At 37.1% G+C, this 27,550-nt stretch overlaps 2 protein-coding genes across 5 annotated transcripts in view; one reads left to right on the plus strand and one right to left on the minus strand.

The window, feature by feature from the left end:
* The window catches only part of TPP2 (tripeptidyl peptidase 2), a 52,852-nt gene extending 32,390 nt beyond the window's left edge, over nt 1–20,462 (plus strand). For 2 of the 4 annotated variants that reach the window (XM_021530235.4, XM_021530234.4), the window contains 6 exons: nt 6,291–6,442; nt 6,531–6,627; nt 7,461–7,591; nt 8,865–9,072; nt 16,663–16,782; nt 17,177–20,462. In XM_021530235.4, coding sequence (XP_021385910.2) covers nt 6,291–6,442; nt 6,531–6,627; nt 7,461–7,591; nt 8,865–9,072; nt 16,663–16,782; nt 17,177–17,266 — 798 coding nt within the window. In that variant the 3' untranslated portion in view covers nt 17,267–20,462. Of the gene's footprint in view, nt 1–6,290; nt 6,443–6,530; nt 6,628–7,460; nt 7,603–8,864; nt 9,073–13,433; nt 13,525–16,662; nt 16,783–17,176 lie in introns of all 4 variants that reach the window. The other 2 variants (XR_014956006.1, XR_014956007.1) reach the window with 2 other exon arrangements.
* METTL21C (methyltransferase 21C, AARS1 lysine) lies at nt 18,415–26,627 on the minus strand. The gene is made up of 5 exons (XM_085581850.1): nt 26,570–26,627; nt 22,433–22,581; nt 21,007–21,149; nt 19,368–19,485; nt 18,415–18,809 (listed from the first exon to the last, which is right to left on the minus strand). Exons 2-5 carry the CDS (start codon nt 22,569–22,571, stop codon nt 18,415–18,417), a joined length of 795 nt encoding a protein of 264 aa, XP_085437976.1. The 5' UTR covers nt 22,572–22,581; nt 26,570–26,627.
* Nucleotides 26,628–27,550: the final 923 nt, after the last annotated feature.

Below are 27,550 nucleotides of genomic sequence, written 5' to 3' on the forward strand. Positions count from 1 at the left end.
ATTTTTCTTGTTCTTAAATACTTAGGAATGTTCAGTGTTTGTGGTCAAGATTTTTTGTGGCAAGTGTTTCTGCCTATTCTGTCTGCAGATTGAAAATCAAATATGAACCTAATACTTTGAATTGAATAATTGAATATCTAACTGTATTCCCAGTCTACTAAATTGTGAGTTGTCTTCTTTACAGTCATAAAAAACATACAAGGAAGCTGGAGTTTATACAGTCATACAGCAGGTAGTAGTATTCACAGAGTGAATTTTGGAGCATGTATCAGATAGTTTAGAAAGGGAATGACTTTCAGTGTAACAGTGTTTAATATTGTGCTTTCTTGTATTTTCACATCAGGTAATACAATATTTTACCAGGAGTCAGTGTAAAACAGTTTGTTTAAAAAAATGCAAAAATATATTTAATTAAACTACCTACATAAGGTTACTGGGTTTTTTCTTGTTCTTAAGTTGTAAAGGTATTTACTTTCTGTTGATTTCAAGATACTTTGTTCTGGAGTGACATGCAGATTAGCCAGGATTCTTGTTGAGAGCCATGAATGACATAGTTCCTAGTCATACTCTGTTATTTTGTGAATAGTAAGCTGGAACACAAACCTGCTAACGTACTCTTGTCTTGGTGTAATAACAATGAGAAATGAGATTAGGCTTTCCAAGAAGGATTTTAGTGTGTATTACTGAGTTTTATTTTCATACCTGAAAATCACGTTGATCGCTTTTAGAAAGATAATTTAAAATTCCATATGAATGCATGACTTCTTGGTAAATAGGGTATAAGATCTTCACTAAGTGAATCTCTAACAAGGGAATTAAACTATAATAATAATACAATTTGAATAAAAAAACCTGTTAAACAGATTCCAGAGGTTGTGGGGTTTGGGTTTGGGTTTTTTTGGTGGTTTTTTTGTTTGTTTGTTTGGGGTTTTTTGTGGTTTTGGTTTTTTTTTTGTTTGTTTGGTTGGGTTTTTTTGTTTGTTTGTTTTTATGGGGTTTTTTTTGTTTGTTTTGGTTTTGGGTTTTTTGTTGGTTTATTTTTTTCTCTTTGGTTTTAGAACAGAGATTTGTTTTCAGATCTGAGCACTAAAACCACCAAAGCCAAAAAGAACTGTCCTTCTTGTTACTTCCCTCTATTACTCATTGGTGTACTAGAAGCAAATAAACTAGTAAACTAGTGGATTTCTTCAGGGCTCCATCTTCAGGTCTGTGCTCTTCAGCATCTTCATAATGACTTGGACACAGAACTGGAAGGGATACTAAGCAAGTCCACAGACGATACTAAATTGGGAGGAGCTGATGACTCCATTGAAGGCAAGGAGGCCTTGCAGAGAGACCTTGACAGAACAGGGGGCTGGGCAATCACAACCCATATGAAACTCAGCAAGGGAGAGTGCTGGATTCTACATCTGGGATGGGCCAGCCCTTGGATGTACAGTACAGACTGGGGAATGAGAGGCTGGAAAGCAGTGCCATGGAAAGGGGCCTGGGGGTCTGGTCCACAGAAAGTTGAACGTGAGTCAGTAGTGCCCTGGCAGCCAGGAGGTCTAAATGTGTCCTGGGAGACATCAGGCACAGCTGCACCAGTGGGATTGTCCTGCTCTGCATCACACTGGGGTGGCCTCACCTTGAATACTGTGTGCAGTTTTGGGTGCCACAATATCAGAAAGATATTAAACTATTAGAGAGTGTCCAGAGGAGAGTAACGAAGATTATGAAGGGCCTTGAGGGGTAGCTTATGAGGAGTGGCTGAGGTCACTTGGTCTGTTTAGCCTGGAGGAGACTGAGGGGAGACCTCATTGCAGTCTGCAACTTTCTTGTGAGGGGACGTGGAACCACAGGTACTGGTCTCTTCTCTATGGTGACCAGGACCTGAAGTAGCCTGAAGTTGTGTCAGGGGAGGTTTAGGTTGGATATTAGAAGATGATTCTTCGTCCACAGGATGGTTGGGCATTGGAACAGGTTCCCCAGAGAAGTCACAGCATCAGCCTGACAAAGTTCAAGAAGTGTTTGGACAATACTCTTGGGCACATGTTGTGACTCTTTGAGATAGTGCTGTGCAGGGCCAGAAGCTGGACTGGATGATCTTTTGGTCCCTTCCAACTCAGCATATTCTGTGAAATTCAACACAGTGTATTTCAGGGCATTGTTCCATAAGAGCTCCGTTTAATGCATTTTGCTGAGAATGCAACTCAGAGGCCTTCCTAGTTTAAAAATTTTGTTATTTACTCTGCCCTGTCATAAGTTTACATGCAGTTAAGATGTTTTCCAGCACAGAAAACTTGTTTGTATATTTTTTCAGTGACGCAGTCAGTCAAAAAAGTGTGTGTAGATTTTTCATATTTTTCAAAGATAGATCCAGGTCCTTGTAAGATTAATAGCCCTCTTTGCCACAAGGGCACACTGCTGATTCATTTTCAACCGGTGTCCACCAGGATGCCAAGCTGCTTTCCTATTGTATGGTCCCCAGCATGTAGTGTACCTGGATTTATTCTTTTCCAGTTCTTGCACTTCTCTTTGTTGAACTTCATGAGGCTCCTGTTCAGCCCATTTCTGCAGCCTTTTGAGATCCCTCTGGATGGCAGCAGACTCCCTGGCATCTCAGCCACTCCTAGTTTGGTGTCACTAGCAAATGTGCTGAGGGTGTCTTCTGCCTCCCTCATCCAGGTAACTGATGATGACATCAGACACACTTCAATCCAGAATTGACTCTTGGGGTGCACAATTAGTTACTGACCTCCGTGTGTCACCGACCACCCTCTGGGCCCGGATATTCAGCAGGTTTCAATCCACCTGACTGCACTTCTGTTTTTCATAAAAGCAGTTTGTGATTATGCGAGGAAATAGCAGCCTGGGTTTCCAAAGATAGTTAATTCTTTTATACTGTACAAAAATGTCAAGGAGTTCTTGCCACATAATAAACTGGTGTCTTTGTTTTCATTTGTAACACAGTTAAAATCTGATTACTTTTTCCCCTTGTCTCCAAGCTTTGTCCAGAACATAGTTAGAATGAAAATTGGCTTTTTTGGGTCTGTAAGAATGATTTTTTTTTGTTGGTTTACCTGATGTGGCTTTTGTAACAATTAGCCAAGGGATGGAAAGTTTCTACATCTTTTTCCCTATTCTGCTATCCTTTCTTCCAATTTAAAGCAAGAAATGCATTACGCAAATATTGATAAGTACTAGTGGAAGACTAATAAATAGCACTGTGAAGACAAATGTAAAAGGGTGACTTTTTTTAGGCATTAAGATACTAGCCCTGTTTAACCATGAGGCATTCAAAAATAGGATGAAGTGTGTGTCTGCAATTTTGTGTAAGCCTGGTGACTCCAAGAAACTTAATTAATTTTCCATTAAATGAGAGTTGCCATCAAAATAAGCAACACTGCACAAATTGTATGCATCTTAAAACAGATTCAAATTCCATATGTATATTCATCTGTATGTGCAGATAGGCATTAATATGAAGACACTTAAATGGAAAATGAGACCTGGGGCATGTTCCTAGAAGGAGCTTTTTTTCCTTCGGTTAGCTTTGCTGTGAATGCTTTGAAGTACAAATAACAATCGTTTTATGTGTGTTTTACATATAAAGTACTAGATGTTAAAACACCAGACAGAAATCTCAATTGAAATCTTGAAGCCAAATTAACTGTTAATTAAGCTCTTTCAAGAGGTGACTGTTTTGATGGCACTGTGCTTGTTTATGTGTGTAGTTTGAGGCTTGTGAGACTCCACAGAGTATGTTGACTGAAGTGTGTATCCTGTATGCTTCCCAATTTCTCAATGCTGCATATGTTCGTAGAAGATAAATTTGAAAGCTCCCTTAAAGTAATTTTTTTCAGTGGACAATATGCTCACTTGCTGTCTTTCTCTGTCTATAGCTCTTTATCTTTTTATAGGTATATATAAAATTAAATCCAGTACACTACTCTAGGAATTCTGTTCCTGTCAGAGAGAAATTTGAACAAGAAAACAGATTGGAGTGTTGAATTGTGAGGAGCTGCCTTTGTTCTCCTTATTCTCTAATGATGAATGTTTCTGTAATGGCCGTGACAGTGACATTCTGAGATCCTCTGGTACCTAAGGAGTTGCCAAGTGTTATAAATTATCCTATTGTTTGCATATAAAATAAATAAGCCTTCAGTCCCTCTTAATGCCCTATAATAGTTAAATGTGATGATAACCTAAACTTTATTTATCCCATGAAATAATTTTGAGGTCTGTAGAGAAGTCTCCTCTGTAAGCTTTTTTGAGAGGAGGGTGCCTGTGGCTGAAGCTCATTGTTTTCCTTTCAGTGGCCATAGCTTGTAATGCTTGCAGAACCTCATGAGACCAAAAGTACCTATGTGAGAGAACAGGGAAATGACATTTTACTGTTGATGGTTTAGCTACATAGAGTTAGTTTCTCAAAATGCAAATGTTCATTCACCTAAGCAAGATTTTGTTAATCCAGTTATGTGTGGTTTGAAGCTTAAACCAGAGTTGTAGAGCCTTCTCATATAGACAAGGCTTGAGAATGCTGAGGTCATCTAGATATATAACTCCAAAAATATGCTGCCAAGTGAAAGGAAAATGGACTTTGAAAAAGGAAGTCCTCAACTCTTGGAAGACTATTTCTTAGAAAGGCAGGTTTCTTTCCTAGGAAAATATTAGTCTTGATAGAAGACATTGTAAATTAAGATTTTTGTGCTGAACTAGCTTCTTAGACTTCTTAAAATATTTTGTTTCCTTTAGATACGTCTGTATCTTCCTGTATGTACTTCCATGACCTGTTTTGTCATGCTCTGGCCTAGGTCTTGCTGGAGGCTCATTTGGGTGTAGTGTCTGGTTGTGCACTTCATACTTGCAATGCATTTGTGTAGGATAGTTCCTGTGAAAGCTACACTTTAATGCATATTAGTTATCTCAACTAGTTTTCAAAAAAAGTATTTAAATGTCCATGTTGTGATTCTGTGATTACATATTAAGTAGCTGGAAAAAAATTTAAAGGAATATTGAAGTAACTTTTACCAGTATTGTATTCAGTAACCCACGGCAAGATGCTGGTCTGTCTGAGCTGCAATTTCAAATGTTTTTTGAATGTTTCAGAAGTATAGTGTTAAAGTCCATTATTGCAGTTTCTGTCATCATTTTACTTGCTATTTAAGTAACTTTAACGCCATCTTAATACACAAGGGTTAATTTTACTATACAACACTGACCTGGTTTATGGGAAGCATTCCCACAAGTGTATTCTGGAATAATTGGTAAGAATAATTAAGTTGCCACAGTAATTGAGCATGCAACTCAGTATTTTGCAGCATGTTGCAACAGAGTAGTGGTATCTGGAGGATTTAAACTAATGGGATCTTCTCTGTGAAATAGCCTGTATATAAAGTAGTGGGACATGTGCCCTCACTGTTAGAGAGAGGCTTGTTTAAAGATTGCAACATTAAATCCAAAAGGAGCAAATGGCCTCACCCAGCAGTTTGACGTTGCAGAAGCAGTGGATGAAATCTAACTCTACTTGCAAACTTACATGTAAATTGTCAGGAAATGGACTTCAAGGACATGGTCTGAGTTAGGATTTTCCTTTTTAATAGCTGTAACTGATTTTCTCATGCTGGTTATTGATTAGTGTAGCACGAATGCAAACTATAGTCTTATTTCTACCATTTAAGATTTAAAAAAAAAAATCTTGCTGTTGTGTCTACTTAATTAGAACTGAGATTCAGGTGAAACTGGAAAGTCTGCAGTAGCAAAATGGATATCAGTTGACTCTGGATGCATCAGCTAATTCAGTATGCACATGGAAGAAATAGTATCTTGGGAGTAATAAACATATCCTGTTACATATTTATCCTACTGTGGTAATATTTTTTAGAATTCAGCCATCTTTATTCATTTGCTTATCGCCATATTTGGAGGATAGGATCTCTGTCTTTTTTCCCTTATCCTTTTAACCAAGTTATTTGATTTTTATCAGCAAACAAACAGAAAACCACCTACCTTATTCCTTAACTAATATTATGTAAAATTATGTGAATGTAAAAATATCAAATTAGCTAAATTTTAGGCTTTCTTTTCTTATACCTAGTGTGCTGTTTTAATATTTACATCCTTGCATTGCTTAGAATAAAAACTTAAAGTAGTTCCTGAATTTTTACTGTCTAATATCTTTTCTCTCAGAATCCTTACTCACTGTATGTGTAGCTCAGAGTAGTTGCTGGCTATGATTTAGCTTTCATTGATGTAAAAAACCACTGTACTGTATCACTCTGAGTATGTGTCTCTTTTCCCACCTCCAGGATGTCCTTACTGTTCATTATCATTTGATACCATCACCATCAAAGAGTAAAAATGGCAGCAAAGAGAAAGAAAAAGAACAGGAAAAAGAAAAAGATGCAAAAGAAGAATTTGCTGAAGCTTTAAGAGACCTAAAAATACAGTGGATGACCAAGTATGTCTGCTGTCATTACTACACAAGCTTGAAGTTCAGAAAAATATTCAGAATCTGTTCTTTCATGCTATATGGTCCTCTCTTCTAGGCTGGATACGACAGATATGTACAGTGAGTTGAAAGAAGCATTTCCTAATCATCTTCCTCTATATGTTGCAAGACTTCATCAGCTGGATTCTGAAAAGGTTATTTAACACTTCTTAAACTTGATTTGTCTCAAAACACCCATGTAGCCTAAACAAATAAGTCTTTCTTTGTATACATTTGAACTTGAAGTGACTGTACACAGTATTAAAAAGCAGAAATTTCTAATTAAAGTGACAGGTACCTCCCTTGACTGTAATTTACCCAATTCCACAGCAGAATGAAAGAAAGTATGGCTAACCAAAGTGTGTTTGCTCATCAAGTTATGCCTTGTTCAATTAAACACATTTTAATTTTTCATACTTATGTAGTCCACAACAGTTTTATTCTGAATGGTGTCTACTGAGACAAATACACATCTTATTTTGTTTTTCTTCTGGACTGGTAATTTCTCCTAGCAGCGTGTCTCAGACAGCTGAGGACAGTAACCCTCTAAAGTGGCACAGCTAAATCTAGCTTCCATTACTGTCCTCAAAAATGGTAGCTGTCAACAGAAGAGTTTGTGTGTGGTTTTTTTTCATCTTGAAGACAAACACCTTTGTGCCACTAGCTTGAATAGTTTTCTTTTCATTCTGATTTTATATTTATTTCTGAATTGAAATAACTGTTACATTATACAAAAGTACTGATTTGTACTGAAAGGTGTTTCTCTTTCTGTAAACTCTGGATTTTGCATATTGCAACCTCCAACCATATTTCACAGTTTTCAATTAAATGGACTAAGTGTTTTTAGCAAAATTTAAACAAAATGGAGAAAAGAACATGTTGAATGATCAGGTGTTTTTTCTGCATAGTGTTGCAATCACCCTAATGTTAGTAGAATCAACAATGAAGTGATTTTGTAGTGCTGAACGTCTTTATATTCTTGTTTTAGGAACGAATGAAAAGGCTTGATGAAATCGTTGAAGCTGCAAATACAGTAATCTCTCATATTGATCAAACAGCATTAGCAGTATATTTTGCCATGAAGACTGATCCCAGGCCTGATGCAACTACTATAAAAAAGTACCTACCCAGTAAATAATTTTCCTGCATCCTATTTCTGTAGTCTATGTACTTTGTCTCTGCATGTAAGAAATGGAATGACTGAAACTTTTTTTGATAACTTGTATTATTTTTTTGTGGCACACGCAATTTAAAATATGATGACATAATTGTTGTGTTCTCTTATTATATCTCCAGAATGCAGGGACACTGAAACTTCCAATTTTTTATTTATTCAATAAAATAAACAACAGTTCTTTCAGGATTTAAATGTATCAGAAGAATAGGATTTTAAGTTGTTGTATCAAGCTTAGTTTAAGCTCAGGGGGGACCACTAAGAGTATTAGTAGAAGTATCTGTTTTGAATGCTACTTGCCTTTCCTTTATATTTTGCAATCTTTCTCATCTGTATTTGAGGACAAAATTTATATTGGCCGAAGAAGTAACTGCTTGCATGCAAGAGATTTCATTTCTGAAAAGTGTGATGACCAAGCTTCAGAGTATTTGAGACCCATTGTTGTTCTTTAGTTTTAGCTTGTCCCTGTGTACTATCAGTATGTATATCATTAGGAAGATAGTATTTTGAAGGTGACACCTTAGTCTGGAGAATAAGTAATGAATTTTGCTGTGTGTAACATGGTGCTGTTTTAGTAAAAGAACAGCAGATCTGAATATTAGGCCCTTCAAATGGGAGATGCATCTTTGTTGATTATCTAAAAAAATACCGTATTTCAATTGTAAAGCTAGTTGGTCTGTTCTAGCTATCCTGAATTCAGATTTGTGTGTAATTCTAGAATTGCTGATATAAAAGCAAAGCCTTGACATAATAAACTTAATTCTAAATATCTCTTGGTAAGTTGACCCATTACATCATGTGTTTTGAATATAACATCTGAAATTGAACACCAAATTAAATGGTGCTTTAAATGGATGCAATTCCTTTGAAGTCAGCAGAATTATATCTGTTTATGTTAGTGGTGGACTCAACTCTCTGTTTATAATGCCAGGAACTATAAAGCTGTATTTCTAGATTCTGACTTACTTTTAGAATGCTAAGTTGCCCTTGCCTTAAGTCATCTAAGGCATTTCATACTTAGAAGAATGATTGAGTATCTTTAATGCAGAGTGTCTTTGGGTAATCTTATATAGTTAGTTTAATTTATAGTAAATAGCCTTGTGTGTACTAATGACTGTAAACTTTTTTTCTTAAACTGATTTAGCACTGTTTCTGTTCTTAAGGATGTATCTACAAAAGAGTCTAAATATTTTTCATACTGTTTTTTTATCTCCCTAGTGAAATGGAAAAACAAAAGAGTACTTTAGTGGATGCACTTTGTCGAAAGGGAAGTGCACTGGCTGACCAACTTCTTCATCTGCAGACCCAAGAAGGGGCTGCTTCCAGTGATGCAGAAGGCAAAGATGAGGATCATGAAAGCTGCTCAGAAGCTTTGACAGAGACATTCTGGGAAACAACAAAATGGACTGATCTTTCTGACAGCAAGGTAAGAGACCAGAGCATGTTTGGGTTTTTTTATTTGCATATTGGGTTTTCCGATGGTTTCTTCTGGAATTATGCACTGCCTTTGTTGTACATTCCTCCCTTCTACTTCACCATGATGTCCCCCCCGTACATTGTGCTTCCTTTGTTACCTTTTTCCACAGAGATTTTGCCAAGCTTGTCAAACCCATGGCAAGCCTATCTCTGTTGAAGTGAAGGTAGATATTAAAGGAAGGTTGTAAGATAGTACCAGATTTCCACAAAAAAAGCTGCTTCCTTTACTGAATTACTACTTTCTGTACTTTCCAGGGAATATTTTTGATTAACATCTGCGCTCTTGTACACACAGAGGTGCAGCATCCCCACCCTGTTCAGTCCTGCATGCTGTAGCCTCTTCCACATTATGGACAAGAGAAGTTTTGTGTTTTGATGTCAGTAATGTCTGTAGAGGTAAAGGAAGAAACCCTTGAAAATATTTACACTTACATATTTATTAGCACAGACTTCCCTGACATTTTAGAGTTCCTGATCCTGAGAGCTGAATTTTTTCCCCTTCATTCAAGACAGCAATTCCAGAAGGGAAAAAAAAATCATTGTAGTGATTAGTTACATAGCTTTTAATTTAGAGAGATTATGACTTTGTATTTTTAACTTCTGAGCTACTGGTGTTAATTAGTTTCTGAACTTAACTGTCACATATGGCTGTGTCTTAGTGCAAGTTGGAATGACCAGGGTATTTGTTGATAATTATGTAAAATTACCAAAGCATTTCAGATAGTTGCATAAGAAAAACTTTTATAAGAGTAGAGGAAAAAAAAAGAAAAAAAAAAATAAAGCATTTAACTTCTTTGACAGTAGATAAACTTTCTGTAAGATTAGGTGGAGGCCTGGTCAAGAAGGTTGATGGTGTTTACCCTCTTCACTTTAATGTATATGTCCTTGTACACATACATCTTTTCAGCATATCTCCTCTAATTGTTGAGTGATGATAATATTGTGTGGTAGCAGATTTTTGTTTCAATCATATTGTTTGGTACATGATTTTCTTGCTGTCTGTTTGTAAATGCAGTACTTTGTTCCAGCATAGTAACCCTTGGTTTATTTCTGTCTCCTGTTCTTTATTTTTTAAAGCTGATGGGAATAATTTCAGTGGAAGAATGCCAATATAGACATTTTTTTGAGAGTTTCACTATTTGGCTTTTATTTCAAGACAGATAGCTTTGCTAAGCAGTTTGCTTTGGGCCTGGAATAAGTAACTCTGATTAGAGTTCTATGGATTAGGAACCTCTCTCTCCGATTGTCTTAACCATGGATTTGTCAAAGTGTATAGTCAGATTTTTCTCTGAAAATTGATTCTTCTGTATTGTTAAATTGGTACTAAAAGATCAAAACTTCTCTAGATTTTTGTAGCATTTCACATGGAAATAACTTCTATCCTGTTCATGTAGTATGTTTCTCTTCTTTTTCCTACTTTTTTGAGTTTTATTACTCAAATTGAAATCTAAACTGATGGACTGTTATAAGACCTACAGAGCTACTTATAGGGTACAAAAACAGTTGGTAAAACAAAAGCCTTCCACACAAGCAAAACAAAACAGGGAATTCATTTACCTCTTCCCATGGGCTGGAAGGTGTTCAGCTATCCCCACGAAAGCCAGGCATGATTTGGGAAGACAAACACCATCTCTCTAAACTTCAGCCTTTTCTCCTTCTTACCCTGCTCTATATGCTGAATATGGTGCGGGATATCCCTTTGGTCAGCTGGGGTCAGCTGTCCTGGCTGTATCCACTCCCACCTCCTTGTGTACCACTAGCCTTCTCCCTGGGTGGAGTGGGATGAGATGCAGAAAAGGTCTGGACTCCGAAGCACTGCTCAGCAACAGCTAAAACATTTCTGAGTTATCAACCCTTTTTGCAGCACAAATTAAAAACAAAGCCTTGTACTGGCTGCTGTGAAGAAAATAAATTAGCCCATCCTAAAGCAGCACAGATTGAAAGTGGAGCAGTCAAGTCAGATAGAGGATGGAACTTATGTGAAAGTCCTTCAAAGGAGAGTTGTTAAGAGACAGACAGCTTATTCTGAAGCAGTGTGTTGGAGATTAAAATGTAGAGCTCTTCTTTTATCTAGACATGGCTGTGTAATTTTGGCACTTGAAAGATGGAACATCTGGGTGAGAAAGGATGGAAATCAGGCATTTAAGTACTGCACTGATCATTCACTTATATATATATGACTTAAGATAGAAGCATTGCTCTAAGTGTGTTCAGGTCTAAGCTTCCTGTAGAGTTCATGCAGCTGTCAGTAATTAAAAGGCTAAGTAAATTCTTGGAAACTGAGAGATGCCATGTCAGAAGCATCATCACTTTTCTGTGTGTTTCTTCTCACCTTCTAGTAAGTAAAGGGCTGTCCTTTGTTTCACCTCTCCTCTGCAGATGTAGCACCTGGGCATCACAGGGCATTTTGTAGTTCCTTTGAATTGTCTGTTTGTCATTGAAGTAACTTGCTTGTCACCATATTGTACCACATATGTAGGGAAGTAACTTCAATTTTGATAGTAAATGCATTTCTTCATACTTCCAGCTAGTGCCTGAAGGTTCATTTTAAACTAAACATGAGAGAAAATATTTGTCCCTTGTGTACACAAAAGCATTTGAAATAAGCTCCAGTTAAGACAGCTTTATGCAGCAAGTATTTGATAGATTATGCAAAAATGGTTATGATAGCACTTTATTTTTTTTCCTAAACATGGCTTTAACTTTTGTAGGCCAAAATCCTCAGTTTAAACACAACCACAACAGGAGAGTAGTAGTATGTTGTGTGTTTGCTATTGGGAATGGCTAATCTGTAGAATGTAATGCCCCTCAACTTTTATTAGCCATGGGGGAAAAGCAAAAAGTCACACTTAAAAATAAGTTTAAAAAAAAGTAAAAGGCCCATACCTTTCCATCTTATCTTTTAAACATTTTAGCCTGGATTGTTTTTCCTGATACTGTGTGTATTGTCAGATGCAGTTGTCTCTTGCAGCTTTATTCAGTCACTGCTAAAAATGTGTTTCTGGGTATTTGATTCCTTTACCTCTCCTTGCTTCTGTAAAAATGAGTAATTTTTTTTATTAATGTAGTTTTTATTTGTAACAGGGCAGTTAACAGAGCAGAGAAAAATCAACAAATGTAGCTAAGAAAGCAGAGTTCATAATTATAGATGTATATGAACCTGATAAAGCTCGTTTGTTGGGAATTGTAAACATTACCACTTCAGTGTTCTTAAAATAGCTGGAGTATGTTACCTAGAGATTGTATTGTTTAACCTAGTTTTTTAACTAGAGGTAAAGGTAGGTATATTTTAATCAGCTTTTTCAATGATTAATTAATTGATTATACAAGTCTGTTTCCATAGGGTAACAACATTAGGTACTAGAAGTTTCACTAGGCATTTTAGTATTGCTGGATTCAAACATATTTTTTTAAAGAATGTTTTCTAGCTTTTAAATACTTCAATCCCACAAATGTCTTCAGAGAGATCATTTCAGCATTTTATTGTCCTATATATGCATCTTTATAGCCAGTGGCTAGTTAGGAGGTGATCATCCAAATACTTTCATGGGTGCGGTTCCTAGCACATATAATCCAGGCCATTAGCCTGGGGAATAAAATTTCTTAACAGTGATTTTTTTCCCCCCCAGTATCCTAGAAGTATGCATTGCCTTTTCTCTATACCCTTTTATTGCTCTTTGTACAATTTCTGGCCCATATTGCTTGTTATGCAAAAGCTGGCCTTCATTATATTTATTATATAATTTATTATTTCGTTATAGAGTTATGAAATAATATCAAATACTTTGAAGCCACTGCTATTCTTTCATCTAGCAATTTGGTTTTGGATACTACAAATAGGTTTCTTTGATGGTTTTATGCATTCAGGTAGCAGCTGTTTTCTCTGTTATATCTTAATAGCACTCCACATTTTCCTTACATATCAAGGAATCATAACCTTTACTTCTTTATAAAGCTTGCAGTATTTTATCTATAAGGCTTTATTTGGCCAGTATGTGTACATATTTCTAATCTAACATCTTTTGTTTCTAAACAAATTCTGGTTTTAAAGCAACTCATGCATTGTTTATAACTTATAAAGTGCTAATGAATTTTTAGTAGTTGTGCTGAACTTCTAAACAGTTGATTTGGGGTTTTTTCCAAACACTAAGACAGAAATTATTGTCTTGTGTCAAGAGCTCTTGGAGCATTGTTTTCAACCTTTTGGTTCAGCAGAGAACCTTTTTCTCATTTAGAAATACCCAACCTTTTATTTGGCCGGAGCAAGGGTATTTCGTAAAATGCTTTGTTTTCTTGCCACAAAACCTCTAGGAAGCCCTGTTACGAAAGAAATGCTGTCAAGTGGCTTTCCTCCTGCCTTTATCACTGATGTTCAATAACCATTCAAAACTTACAGGGTCAGGTAAGAGCTTTCTTCATAGAGCAGTGACATGATTTCTGATTAGCCTCAGAAATGTTATATTTGCTGAGAGCTCCAATGCATTTTTAATTTGATATTTTTTTGTTTGTTTTTTTTTTCTCTTTTTTGTTTTGTTTTGTTTTGTGGTTCTATCATCTTTTACAAAAGGGAATTTTTAAGTTTAGTTTAGCCAACTAAGTCTGCTAATAGATCCACTGAGCAGTTACTCAGAAGCGTTTGCTAATGTGTTTTGCTTTAGGAAAATATCCAAAATAATTGGATTGAGAATGCAGCATGCAGAGTATTTTTCCAATAGCAATATTTGGAAAATTGTATATGTGAATGGTGCTGTATGCTCATTGTTGCATATATGTGTGTGTTGTAAGCTACAACAGCCAAGTGAATATTTCAAAACAGCAAAATAAGTATTTGGAGATAGAAGAAGAATAAGCAACTCTTGAATACTTTGGCATAGTATCTTGAAGCTTTAAAATTACACCTTGACTTGCTTATTAAGTTTATTTCTTTTTTATATTTTAACTATTTATTGATCCTGCAAAGACTTGTGCATTGATTAACATTGTGGAAGTGTTCAGGCTTCTAAAACTAGACAGGTTCTTTACCCCTTTCACGATTCAGATCTCTGATTCCCTGATGTTTATGTGTTTGAGAAATACTGATTTTTTTTCTGAAATGGTGTCATGGTTTGACACTGGCACAATGCCAGTGCCCCCATGAAAATGTAACCTCTCCATTGAATGCTGTGAAGTGGAATCGAGAACAGAACAAAGCAGGCCCAAGCTTAATAACAGGAAAAAAAACTTTATTAAGCTACTCCTACAAAAGGGGAAAAAAGAAAGGAAAAAGGGGGGAAAAAAGCACACAAAGATCAAAATGAAAACTTTGCAAAGCATTCCTCCTCCCACCACCCAACTCCAACAAACCACAGTGAGACACAATCTGGACCCCAATCAGGTTTCCACCCTTCAAACAACCGATGCTCAGTCCATCGAGGGAACAGAGTCTCTCCTGTGCCACAGACTCCCCAAGAAACACAGCTCCACATCCTGTATTTCCATGTCACACATGGCACTGCCCGGAGAAAAAGTTTGCCATGGTGACCCTTCTCCTTTCCATGCACAGTGCTCTCACCACAATGCATGGATGGTCAGACTGCCTTTAGGATTTTTCCTTTCAAGGATGCCCTGCCAAGAGGGGAGAAAACAGCAGTTCAGTTTTTCATTTTCTTGGGACCACAATCCCCCCCGTTTTTGCATTTTTTCCCTGGGGCCAAGGGTCCAAGAACAGAGATCTTCTCCTTCTTTGAGGACAGGGGGCACCACCACAAACCCCCTAACTTTTTCTCTGTTCACTCCACTTCTGTCTTTTCCCAGCTGAAGCAGGTCTCTTGGTTCACTGGCATCCTCCCAAAACACAGTCCCTCTTGGAGGAGAAGATTGTTTCAGTTGGTGGCCAACACAGAAAAGTCCAGCTAAAAGCCACTCCTTGTCCCCCTCCCACCTAGAATTTCTCCTTCTAACATCCCAGGTTCCAAAGTGTCCCTCTTCCTCTCTTTCAAACCGAGGAGGGGAAAGGAAATTTCACAAAGCTTTCATTTCTCAAGGAAGGGTTAAAAGTCTGAACTCCCAGGATGGCTCGATGCCCAGACTCTGGCAGCTCCCATGCGACTGGGCACCTTGCGGCCCCCCCCACCCCCCGCTCTTCTCCTTCCCCACGGTGGAATTACTGACAAACGGCTGCTGTCTCTTTCTCTCTCCCTCTCAGGAGAGAAACTGGGGGGGGGGAATGGAGACATCCCAGATTTCTCCACCCTTCCATCTGCAGGGGGTTCCAGTCCCTCCACCCTTGGGCCTAGCTTAGTCAGGCCATGGGCCACGGCCGGGCAGGGGAGAGTCCTGCACTGCAGCTGACCGGAACCAAAGAGAGCGAGTTCTCCTGGGAATTCTGCTTTTAACCCCTCTGTGTTCTCAGAGGCGTGTCCACCTTCAATTGGTCAATATCCAAATTGACCTCTTCCTTCCAGAAAAATTATTTTTCTGTGTCAAACCACGACAAATGGAAAGCGTGTTTCTGAACATCCTTGAAGGGTTTCTGTTAGCTTTTCTTAATGGGATATTTTAAGTGGGAAATCTTCAACCTTTAGTGTAGAGTCAGAGCAGAGGAAAAATGTTGTAGTGAATGAGGGGAAATGAATAGCAAGCTCTAATAAAAGACTTCATAAACATTGCCAACAACAGACACACCACCATATTCACCAATTTTACTGCTATATCACTCTTCAGTAAAAAATACCTTGTTTTTACTGTGAGTGTTCCAAAGGGAATATATTAAAGTGTCTTGATTGTTCTATTCCTTAGTGCTGCAGCTGGTGAAATGGTTAAACCATCTTGCCACACCCTGAACGCCATCAGTAGTCGGGTGTTAAGAACCAATTTTATTATACATTAGGTCTTAGGCAGACATATTCATTTGCTCACATGAACTGCTGCACTGGTAAGGATTGTAAGCTGAGCTTTTAGAAATAGTATTATCAAGAGGGAGTTTTTTTATCATCTCTTCTTAAAAGTTACCAATAGTGAGAAGCTGACCTAAAACCTGAAGCTTGTCTTCATGCTTACCTGTCTTCATTGCTTGTTTATAATTATGTCCATTTCTCTGTCTTTGTCTGTATATATATCATTCACTGTGTACATTCATACTTGTTTCTGCAGTAAGTTTGTGACTACCTAGGAATTAAAGTTCTCAATTTGGTTTTTGCTTCTCTGGGTCAAAAATACACCTGCCTGGTTGGTGATTCTTTAATTATCTTTCTAATACACCTTACAGTCGCCTATATAGAATGAAAATCCAAAGGAGCTAGAAATGTGACAAAAAATTAAAATAGTGACATCTATGTTACATAAGTTCTGAAGTCAAATATGTTTGTGAAGTCAGAAATAGTCTCTAGGAAGTTCATGTTTATGACAACTACTGTGAATCATCTGTTATATTGCAAATATCTTATGTAAATGTTTACATTTAATCACTTCTGCTACCTGAACAGAATTTGATCTTACTTGTTCAATCTTGTAAGATATTAAAATACCTAATTTGCTTTGGTTTTTTAAATTTGTATTGTAGGTTTTGACTTTTGCCTATAAGCACGCATTGGTAAATAAAATGTATGGAAGAGGGCTCAAGTTTGCCACAAAACTTGCAGAAGAAAAGCCAACAAAGGACAACTTAAAAAACTGCATTCAGGTAAGGAGTGTTTGCTGAAATAATGGGACTGCGTTCGTGCTGTGTAAGCTTTCAGAAGTAAGATATATCTTCTGGAATTTTTTGTACTCTTCTCATTTTAGAAAGCACTAAATGTAATATTTTCAATTTGTCCAGGTTTTGTGACTCAGCTTTCATTTGAAACAGTGATTTAAGATTAAATTCTTGTGCATTACATTGAAAGAATGTGGATCATATAGAATGGGGTCCCATTTTCAGGACTGAGGAATTCAAAGCTTACCATATTTCCAATCTGTTGTCTTTCTGACCATAGACATTTTTAGTAAAGTGTTCATATCAGTGCAGTGTTTGTTTAGATTTAGATGTTAAAAAGAGTAAGACTAACTTTTTTAATGTGTGCTTTTTTTTCCTTCAGCTAATGAAGTTGCTTGGATGGACTCATTGTGCAACTTTCACTGCAAACTGGCTTCCTGTCATGTATCCACCTGATTACTGTGTATTCTAGAGAATCAGCAATTGTAAAATTAAAATGATTTTATATGGGACAGGATAGGAAAAGAGAAGTTTGACTTTTTGTTTGAGCGCATGTTTTCGTTACTGAATGCTGATTATTAAATTGTGTGTATTTATCAGTAAAGGCACCTGGGTATGGCTTAATACCTGTTAACCTAACTCCTGTCATCAGGGAGTTTCCTTATTGTGCATCCCATTGCTGGCAATGGATGTGCCAGAACTGCCAACATCAAGGATTTGGAATTAGTTTGGAAAGAATTACTGCATGCATGTTATGTTCTGAATTGTTACTTTAAACTGCGAACCTGTAAAAGTTCTGTATTTTTTATGGTACACTGAATTTTAACATGTTTGATCTTAATTTCAATTGTATGAAGGCCTTAAAGCTACTTCAAGAGTAGCTAAAATCTTACTTATTAGATGAAAATAATGGACACCTGTATTGTTTGCAAGAGTTTACATTTAATGTTTTTAAGAAAAATTCAACCTCTCAAATGGTTACATTGTTTCTTGGAATTGCTGATGCATAGGTACTCTTGTAAATTTTCAAAACTCATCATTTTGGAGTGATTTCAGGCAAACTCAGAAATCTTGGTGAAGCTGTGTATCAGGACAGGCTGATCCATGTATAAAAGTGCCAGACAGTTACATATTGATCAGATATTGTAAAGCTATACATAGATGTTTATTAATAACACAGCAGAATAAATGTGCAAACTTGGAGATCAAAATACCACCATGTTCACTCTGATACTTTAAAAGATTTTTATAATTAATAAAAATACTGAAGCTAAAAATTGCATTGGTTTCTGGATGAGTACCTAAATAAAACTTGCTGAAAGAAAGCAGCTTACAAACAGCAGAGGTTCAGTGCAGCCCAGAAGATCAATGCTTTTTGATAAAGCCTTCTTACTAACATTGTTCCTTCAATGGAGCGGGAGTTGGTCAGTTTGAACAGGTCATATTTATCAACCAGAGATAAACTGCTATATCTTTTGCTGGTTTTTTTTATACTTGCAATGCAAAACTTAGATGCCACTTTACAACCATAAATGCTCAGAAGGTGTAACAGTGTAACATAATCTTGGAAAGCATTCCAATCTGTGAGGTGCTGCCACTAAATCAAAATCAGTAATAGTTTTAATTCTTTCTTACTGTGGCTTTAAGCAGTTTGACATTAGAGTCTGGAAATTCTGCTAGAATGGTTGTGTTAAATATATTGCAAACTTTTTCCAAAAATTCGTAGTCTGTACTGAATCTGAATTTATTTGCCCATAGCAATACTGTTCCTGGCTTACAAAAGTACACCATTGTTGCTAGCAGGGGGTCTAGAGCTCCATGATGGTACACAACATCAGTTGCCAGTACGAAATCATAATGGTATGTTGATACAGGAAAGTCTTCGTTGAGGCCTTCTCCCCACACCAGTTTTCTCACTTCAGGCTTGTGCATATTCAAGTTCTGTGTATTTCTCGAAATATTATATGAGAGATTTTCAAGAACTTCAGGCAAATCAGTAGCTGTAACATGAGCTCCTAAAGAAAACATGAGTTTGTTTCAAGTCACAGAATCACTAAGGTTTGAAGAGACCTTCAAGATCATCTGTCCAACCATGAACCCAGCACTACCATAATTGACCCTAAACCATATCCCCAAGTCCCACATCCAGACACCTCTTGGATGCTTCCAGAGTCAGTGACTCCACCACCTCCCTGGCCAGCTTATTCCAAGACTACCTAAACACCCTTTCTGTAAAATAAAAAAAAATCCTAATACCAAATCTGAGCTCCCCTGTAAAACTTGGGGCTGTTTCCTCTCTCACTTGAGACAGGGCAAAATTCATAGGTATGTAGTTGAACATGTATAAAGTTTTATCTGTAACTGGTCCAGCCTCCCCCTCCCCCAAAACTAGGGTCATTTAGTTAACAAAATAGTATTTTACATTGTTTTTCATTTAAAAAAACAGCGGCAACAAAAAAAACCTGAACAGTGACAAAGTTTACTTCAACTGTTGTTTCATTGCCTTAAAGTGACAATGGCAGAGCTAGATCATCGTTTACTAGAAATTCAAAAGGAAATAAAAAATTACTAACCTAAGATACAAGCCACAATAGAAAGCAAACCTGTTCCAGCACCAATTTCCAAAACTTTTTTGTCTTTGAGGTTGAATTGTTCTTGATTTGATTCCAGATACTGAGATAAAGCCAGTGCCTGAAATGGTTAACACATATCTGTAAGAGGGTAACAGCTAAGTTGCACAAAAATTCATTAGATGTTTTTATACAAGGGTGTTGTGTTTTTTTAGTATAATGAGAAACACTGAAGGGTATAACAAAAAAAAATGTAAGATGGGAAGAATTGTGATGTATCCTGTTTTTTTATATGAAAAAACCTAAAGCAGTTTATTTTTAGTTTTATGTGATACTGATTTCCTACACACTTCTACATGAGTCCTCTTTGACAGCTCAAGACAGAATCACAGAATGAGCTGAGTTGAAAGGGACCCACAAGGATAGTCAGTGTTAGGATGTGAACCATACAGTCATAACAACAGAGTTTTAACAATATGTAGGAGTAATGTTCTGGTTTATTATCATCAATGTTATGCTATACTACCGCTATCATAAAGTAAATTTAGGCTTCAGCAGAGATTTTTGAATTTTTTTTTGTCTCAATTTTTTTAGCAAAGAAAATACTGAAAATCAGTTATTTACAAACTTGACACTTGTTTATTGATAATAGTATAAGCTTTGAAAAAAACAAAACAGCACTGTATGAAAATATTATCAGGCCTTTGTAAAGATTTTGTCAGTAGAATATAAGTGGGCTGTTTATTAACAACATAAACTGATGCCAAAGAAACTGTCTTCCCCTTTTTGCTTCTCTTCTTTAGGATTGTGTTACTGTTTTAACTCTTGTGCTTTTCATTATGCAACACTGTCTACCTGCTCTGGGAAAGCTGACAGCTAATGAATCACTGGTCCAATTTGTGCAACCTCTCAATTTTCTTGGAGAGTTTTACCATCTGCATTCTGACACTTGATTAATGTGCAAATTGATGATCTGACATTTCAGAATAAGATCCTGTTTCACCCGCCCATATGCTCTCTCTATTGTTTTGAAATTGTCTGCCATTTTCTTGTGAGCTTTTTAAATAAATGTGGATCTGAAAAATTTTAAAATCCTGATTTTATTGTCTTTGTCAGTTGACTCTTCACACAAAGGCAGTTTTCTTAGTATGTGTGAAACTCTGTTTTTAAGAGTAGGAGAAGCAGAGACTGGAGAAGTGCTTACAAGTATGATTTTCCATACTGTAATGAAACTCTTCCAGCCTTTTCTTTAAAAGAAGGATATTTAGTCATTTTAATGTACTTTATTTATTTAATCTCTTGCAGTTTTGTTTTTCAGCCTTCTTTTTGTGTTGCTGATTATTTACTTCTCAGCAGTGACTGATTGGAAGCCTGAAGTAAGCTGTTTCTTCCTGAGTTCCCTTACTGATTTTTTTTTCAGTCCCTACATCCCATGTACAAATGATTTGGTGCCATAGTCCTTTTGGCATGAACTGGCAAATTACCCTAAGGCAGAGCTTTCTGCTGAAGGACTTCATTCTGCCTAGGGAAACTTCCATTGTCAGAAGTGTCATCTAAGAAAGCTTCCTTAATATTGGTGTGCTGCTGTCCTGGTTTGCTCTTGTGTCACATGAGCTTTCTGCATGTGGTCTCGTGTACTTACCCCTGGCCATACCACGGCTCCAAAGTGTTCTATGGATTCCTGAATAACAATCTGGTGACCAGCATATGTATAGTGCTCTTTATCAAAGTAGTGTGAAACTCTAGGAACCCAGTTCTGCAGGATTTTAAGAGTTACTGGTGAGCCTGTGAGAGAAAAGTTGAAATTTCATGGTGTATGTGCAACTTGTTAAAGGGTAAAAAGTATTTTACAAAAACAGTATGTGGGCACATGGGCTAGGAAAGCTCTGAGGACATTGGTCTTGAATCATAGAATCATTAAGGTTGGGGAAGATCATTAAATCCAGCCATTAATCAACCCAGCATGTTCATGGCTAAAACATCTCCAAATGCTACATCTACACATATTTTGAGGATTTCTCTGGGTGATGATTCTACCACTTCCCTGAGCAGCCTGTTCCAATGCCTGACCACCCCTTCAGTGAAGACCAGTGTTGTCCAAAACCAGACAGGTGGCTGGTGGGGAGTGAAGGGAACAATGGTCATTTCCTGCCATTCTAGGTATTCACATGAGCAGTTTAGAGATAGAAATGAGCCTTTTAGGAAAAGCTACCAATTCAAATATAAAACTCTGCTAATAATTTCTAGAAGACTTTCAGGACCAAGTTAGCTTGTATTTTGGTGTTTGTGCTGTAGATTTCATTTGTAAGGTCAGCAGCTCTATAACAGCAAGTTGCTTTTTATATAAGGACTTAGGATTTAAATCCTACATTGAAGAAAACCTGACTCTTAGTTGTTTTTTAAGGTGGTTTTTTAAGCATCCTTCCACAGAAGGAGGGTTGTAAGATGCTTTTTATGTTAGCATACACAATGTAGTTCAGCAAATCAGTGCTACAGTTGTCCTAAGGGTGTCTCATCATAGCAAGGAGGCTCATGGCTGATGTTTTTCAGATCTGTGCTGAGGCTGTTCCATCTGATCTCACTGAAAACAAGGACACTATTCTGAATGACTGAACTTCTGTTGCAAGGATATATGTAGAATCAGCTGCAAGGGAGAAATTTGCTCAGGCCTACAGGGATTTTAACTGATGCCTGCCTGGAATCCTTTGTAGCTGTTGGAGCAGTTTAGCCTGTTGAAATCTGTAGTAACACGGCTTCAACAGTGCCAGCCCAATCAATGGTTATATTATAGCCATATCTCTTTTGTGAGAGATTGTAATTGAGAAATAATCTTTAGATATCTAAATAAAATCCAGAGACCTTTTTAAATATATTTCTTAATTATGGAGATAGAGGGGTATTTCTTGTATATTTAATCTGATAATATATTCAAACATAAACAAACAATGGGGGAAATGGGATATCAAAGGAAAAGTTGCATGATGACATCTACTATTTGAAGACTGACAAAATCAAAGTATGATATGCTAGCATGCCATAGCAATTGCAGTATTTAAATTGGACTAAACCTGTGTCAGATTCTGCATGCTCAGAGCTGCAAGTGCAGTTTTCAGGGTCATACTGGTCTTCACAGGTTTCTTCCTCGGACTGGCAGTCCATTGTTCTTTGAATTTTATTGGGGAATGGTGGCTGTTGTGCAGAGATCATGGCAAAAGAGCTGAAACAGAAGGGGAAAAATAATGTTATAAAATCTTGCAGGCACTCTCTTCATATGAAATACGACTGGAAAAAGACAGTGAGTAGTTAAGGTAGCCTTTGGTGGCCTTTTGGAGTTTTTTTCAGTGATGAAACTGAAGGAACAAGATGAGATGGGATATATCCACTCCACTGCCTGTATGAATTATTTCTGGGAATGTAGTAATGCTGTCAGAATTTTTATTTTCTCTCATTTATCATTTTTATCATTGTGTTTATTTTATAATCATTTATGCATAAGCTTAGAATTATGTCACTGAATTGATACTCCTGGTCAGCTGAGCTACTCTTATAAGTTGAAGCAATAGCTGAGGAAGATAACTGTCTTAATATCTGTGACTTCTTGTCTGTCTAATTTACTATTTTCAAAAAACTTGGGACTTACGATTCCAGAGATAAAACTATTTAATTTGCTGCAGTCAGTGGTCTTGATTTTGTCTCCTTGCACAGAGTTGCCATCTCTTCCCTGTCTTTTCCTGCTGAACAGCTAACCCAATTACTGAAATGCAGTCAACTGCAGATTATGCATGGGGCAGTCAGAAAATCATTGCAGTGAGAAGATTGAATCCATAAGGCTTTTTGGATAACTCTCTGTGTGCATCCCCAGGGTACAGGGCAGCACCCAATCTTAGAAGGAACTGATTGATACCAGCTGGCACCAATAAAAGCAGGAATAGAAATTAATATAGATTTGTTTGGAGAGACATAGGTCAATGAATTTCCTTGCTTGACTAGCATTTTCTTCAGTGAAGCATGTATGTATATGCATACATCTGTAAGTGTGTGAAAATATATAGATGTAGATTATAGATATATAGATAGATATATAATAGATATAGCTATAAATATATACACAACACATCTATATGTAAAGAGCAAAAGGTTTATAACTCTGGCCAGAGCCAGAGGCTGTACATGTTCACCTTTCCCACACAACATGATGGCTGGAGTGAGCTGTGTTTTTATCCATGATAAAAACATTTATCCACTCTGTTCATTTTTGAGATTGCATATATGCTCTCTCCAGCCACAGGCACTGCAGACAAAGTGTTGTATCATTTGAGTTGCATCATACTACAGGAGGCTGTTTTACATATCCTCACTGGAAGGGGCAAATCTCGCAGTGGCCAAGATGTTTAGCAATGCCTGCAGGTATTTTTTAAGGAGCAGTGTGACTGCTGACTTATGTGAGTGATTTAATTTGCACATGATATTGACACCATTGCAATTCTACTGATACCTGATATATACCTTATTGCTGCTCTGTTTATTCACAAGGACAGGATTTCTGTTCTAATACCTCTAACACTGCATTTGCTCTGTCTTGGCTGTGATTTTGTACTGCAACAGAAAAGAGTGTTTTAAAGTGCTTTAAATCGATTTCTGTGTATTTGTTTGTTTGTTTGTTTGTTTTTTCTTCAGAGGAACCTCCATCTGGCTAGTAACAAGATCTGTCTTTCCCCCATGGTGTGTGATTTAAGGTATGAAGAAGGTAGGTAAGAGACTGAAATTAATGATGCAGTCACTGCATTCCCTGACATGATGTTCACATTCCACATGTTACAATGTGCCTGCTTCCAACAGCAATGGTTTTTTTCATTTACTCAAAAATAGGCTTCTGGATTTGAGCAATGTCTCCTTTTCATGTCTTAAGCTAGAATAAAATCTGCTCATGTTTTAATGTTTTAGGAAATGTCTATGAAAAATATTTTCAGACTTGTGCAATTGGGAAGGTACATAATGAGAAGAGAAGAATCTGTCAGAACTGGAAATGGCTACAGCCAGAAAACATTAGTTGGAAGACACAGTCTTCTGAACATTTTATGTTGAAACCTGCAGAGCACTGCATTCTCATATTTGGGAGTTTTGGGGTGAGTGTTTGTTTTGATTTTTTTTTTTTTTTTTTTTTTTTTGTATGGTTCTTGAAGCATGATTGGTGCTATTTCAGATAAAAACCAATCCTGAAACTAAACATGCAGGAGAAAACTTTACCTTGTCCAGTATTCTACTATGTATAAAACCACAAGGCTTGTTGAATGAATAAACTGTTAATTTGTCCGTTTGGGTGGAAAGTGATCCCCCTGTATTTTTTTCCTTGCTTAAGGAAGCTCTTACAGGCCAAAATTTCAGTTGGCTGTGGGTGGCAGTGAAATACAAATTTGTTGATCAGCTATTAAGTACCTGCAGCAAATAAATTTGTATCTCTGATCCTGATATATATCTATACCCTATTTATCACTCATTCAGACTGAGCTCTAACTCTATTAGACATGTTATGTTACATTTTCAAAATAAAAATTGTTATGCTTTCCCTCACTTGTCCTTTGAGTTCCTCTAAAATGGGAGTCTGCTGGTTTTACTAAATTCATTAAAATGATCAGGAGGCCTAAAATCCACACCAGTGGTTACCCTGCTGCTGGTGTGGTCCTTAAGTCCATAAGTTGCCTGAGCTCCTAGGTGGTGATTTGGGGGGATAAACACTCTGCACTCACTGTTTGTATGTCCCCTGACACACTGGGCTCTGGTTTTTGGCTGGAGCTTCTGGATGTTATACTAATACCTCGTAGTGGTGTAGCTTTTGCTATACACAGAAATATGACTGTGTATATACGTATATATCCGCATGTTCATTCTCTTGCTATAATTATTCAATGACATATTTCATAGGAGTTAAAAGTAGTCTTTTTTTAGCTGCAAACTATGGGACAGTTTTAGTCTTGTAAATTCAAGAATTCAAGTATATTAGTATTTTGGCCTTAATGATGCACAGCTTTATTTGTCATTTCAAATGACAAACTCTTCCTGAAGGCTAGAGGCACAAGTGAATATTGAGAGGCTGTTTGCAAATAGGTGGTGTTTGCATTATTGCATTCTCTATGTGTATTAGTTCAAGTTGCTGCTGTGCTCACAGAATTACAAAAAGTAATATTTCTCACTGTTTTGACATTTTTCTGATCCATACTTTACTAAAAATTATATATCTCTAAAAGAATTTTGGTTTGATAATTTTGCAAGCAAAATCTGTTCCCTTAGAAAATGTTGGCACTTTCTGAATGTTAGCAGCCAGGGTTTTTTCCAAATTAGTCTTTTTGGGAAATAATTATCTAAATTCTTTCCGAGTTTTTAAGCCAATATTGACTTCATGAATAGTCTTAAGCTGTTGTGAACAAAACAAAATTAAATCACATTAGATTTCTTCAGAACATAAGGAAGGAAGAATGAATAATTCACAAAACTCTCTCTATTTGATTAACAAGGTAACACTTAGGGGCAAATTGTAAGATGATGATAAACCTTAAGGTAAAAGTTTATTCCCTATAATAATAAACTTTGTGCCTCTTAAACTGCTGAAATCAATTCCTTAGAAAGAGCTTTTAATATCCAGTTACGTGGCCAAAAAATAGGTTATTGAGCAGTGCTGTGTCACTGAGTCTTCAGCTGTAAACACAACTCTGCTGAAATGTGTTTCATCTCAGCACAGAATTGCTCAGTGTAGTCTGTGTTAGCTGAAATACTTGTGCAAAAGCCAGTTTCATTTGCTCACATGTGCAGTCTGTTCTTTGCAAGTGCAGTCTGTTCTTTTCAAGATCAAGTTTAACCATACTTGTACCATACATTAACATCTGTTTCTTGGAGCTCATGCAATTTTCTCATGTTACCATGCACTAAATTTAAAAAAATAAACACCAACAATACAAATGCTAGGAAATAAAGGAGATGTCAGCCTTAGGAATATCGCTGTAGTAAATCTATGTCATGTTTGAAGCTACAAGGTAAACACACCCAAATACCGCAGTGACCGTCACTCCACACAGAGCAGAGAGCTGGATTCTGTTGGCTCACAAAGCTGACCTGAAATACAAGAATTCACACAAAGGTGTTCCTGTTGTTAGTTAGCAGGGAACACAAAGGCACGTCAGAGGAGGTTAGCTGGGCAGCTGTGTGGGTACCTGATGTGACAGAAGGCGTGGGAGGTTTCCTGTGGGTAGATGCACACTCCAGAGGTATTTTATACAGGCGTGCACCTGAAAAGAATAACTTTCCCCTCCAGCCAGTCGGGTTGCAGGTTATTTAGAGTAACGTTACCAGGCAGCACTCGAAGAACTTACACTTACCATGTTACACTTAAGTCTTCCACATGTGCAGTACAAAATCAAAAACCCTCTTAGACTTTGAAGCCCCAAGCATACAAATCTTCCTTGGCTCCTCCAGACTCTCGTTCTGTTTTTGCAGACGACACTGTTCCCTGTGTTTGCCTTACGTCAGTGGAGCTGAACCAAGCCAGCAACTTACTGTGGGCAAACGAGCACATAAATAATGAGTGTGGCAACTTGGCAGCAGCCCAAGCACAGGGAAAAGTTCATGAAGCTCCCACTACCAGGAAAAGGTCAGGTCTTCCTTGCCCTGCTTAGCATCTGGCTGGGGAAGCTCTGGGTACCCTCCCTGCTATGGGTCACAGACAGTGTGGGGAAGTGTCAGTCCTGAGGAAAAAACAACTTTCTCATCATCTTCATTGCAGGACATAACCATAGGAAATATTGTATGGACTGAAAGAGGATGGAAAACAAATTAAAATAATGAAAATCCTGCTGATTATTTTAAAACAGATGGATGTCATAGGTATTGAAGACGAACCAGATGTATATTCCTTACACATTTCAAGGATTGGAGAATTTATTCCTTTGCTGCTCTTTTGCCCTCCCTTCTCCTTCTTTGCAAATATACTGCCAAAAGAAATTCAATTCCATTGGAAAACAGAAAAATTTTAAAGCTACTTTGAAAGTCATAAAGCTAGAAAATAACCCCTGGCTAATTAATGAATGGGTAAAGGCTGGTGAAATAAGTGGGAGAGGCAGAGGAAATGTGGGTTTTAAACTCAATTTATAGGCATTTTCATTTTGGGGTGAAAAGCTTCTGAATTTCGGTAATGC

The sequence above is a fragment of the Lonchura striata genome, chromosome 1 (assembly GCF_050655825.1).
Source record: "Lonchura striata isolate lonStrDom1 chromosome 1, ASM5065582v1, whole genome shotgun sequence".
In the NCBI taxonomy this organism is placed as follows: domain Eukaryota; kingdom Metazoa; phylum Chordata; class Aves; order Passeriformes; family Estrildidae; genus Lonchura; species Lonchura striata.

What these genes read in the sequence shown, in the direction of transcription:
- METTL21C (XM_085581850.1), bottom strand. Translation starts at nt 22,571, where the DNA reads ATGATCTCTGCACAACAGCCACCATTCCCCAATAAAATTCAAAGAACA. An exon ending in GAGCCGTGGTATGGCCAGGG is followed by an intron (nt 19,486 to 21,006) that starts GTAAGTACACGA and finishes TAACCATTTCAG; the next exon opens with GCACTGGCTTTATCTCAGTA. An exon ending in TATTGTGGCTTGTATCTTAG is followed by an intron (nt 18,810 to 19,367) that starts GTTAGTAATTTT and finishes TGTTTTCTTTAG; the next exon opens with GAGCTCATGTTACAGCTACT.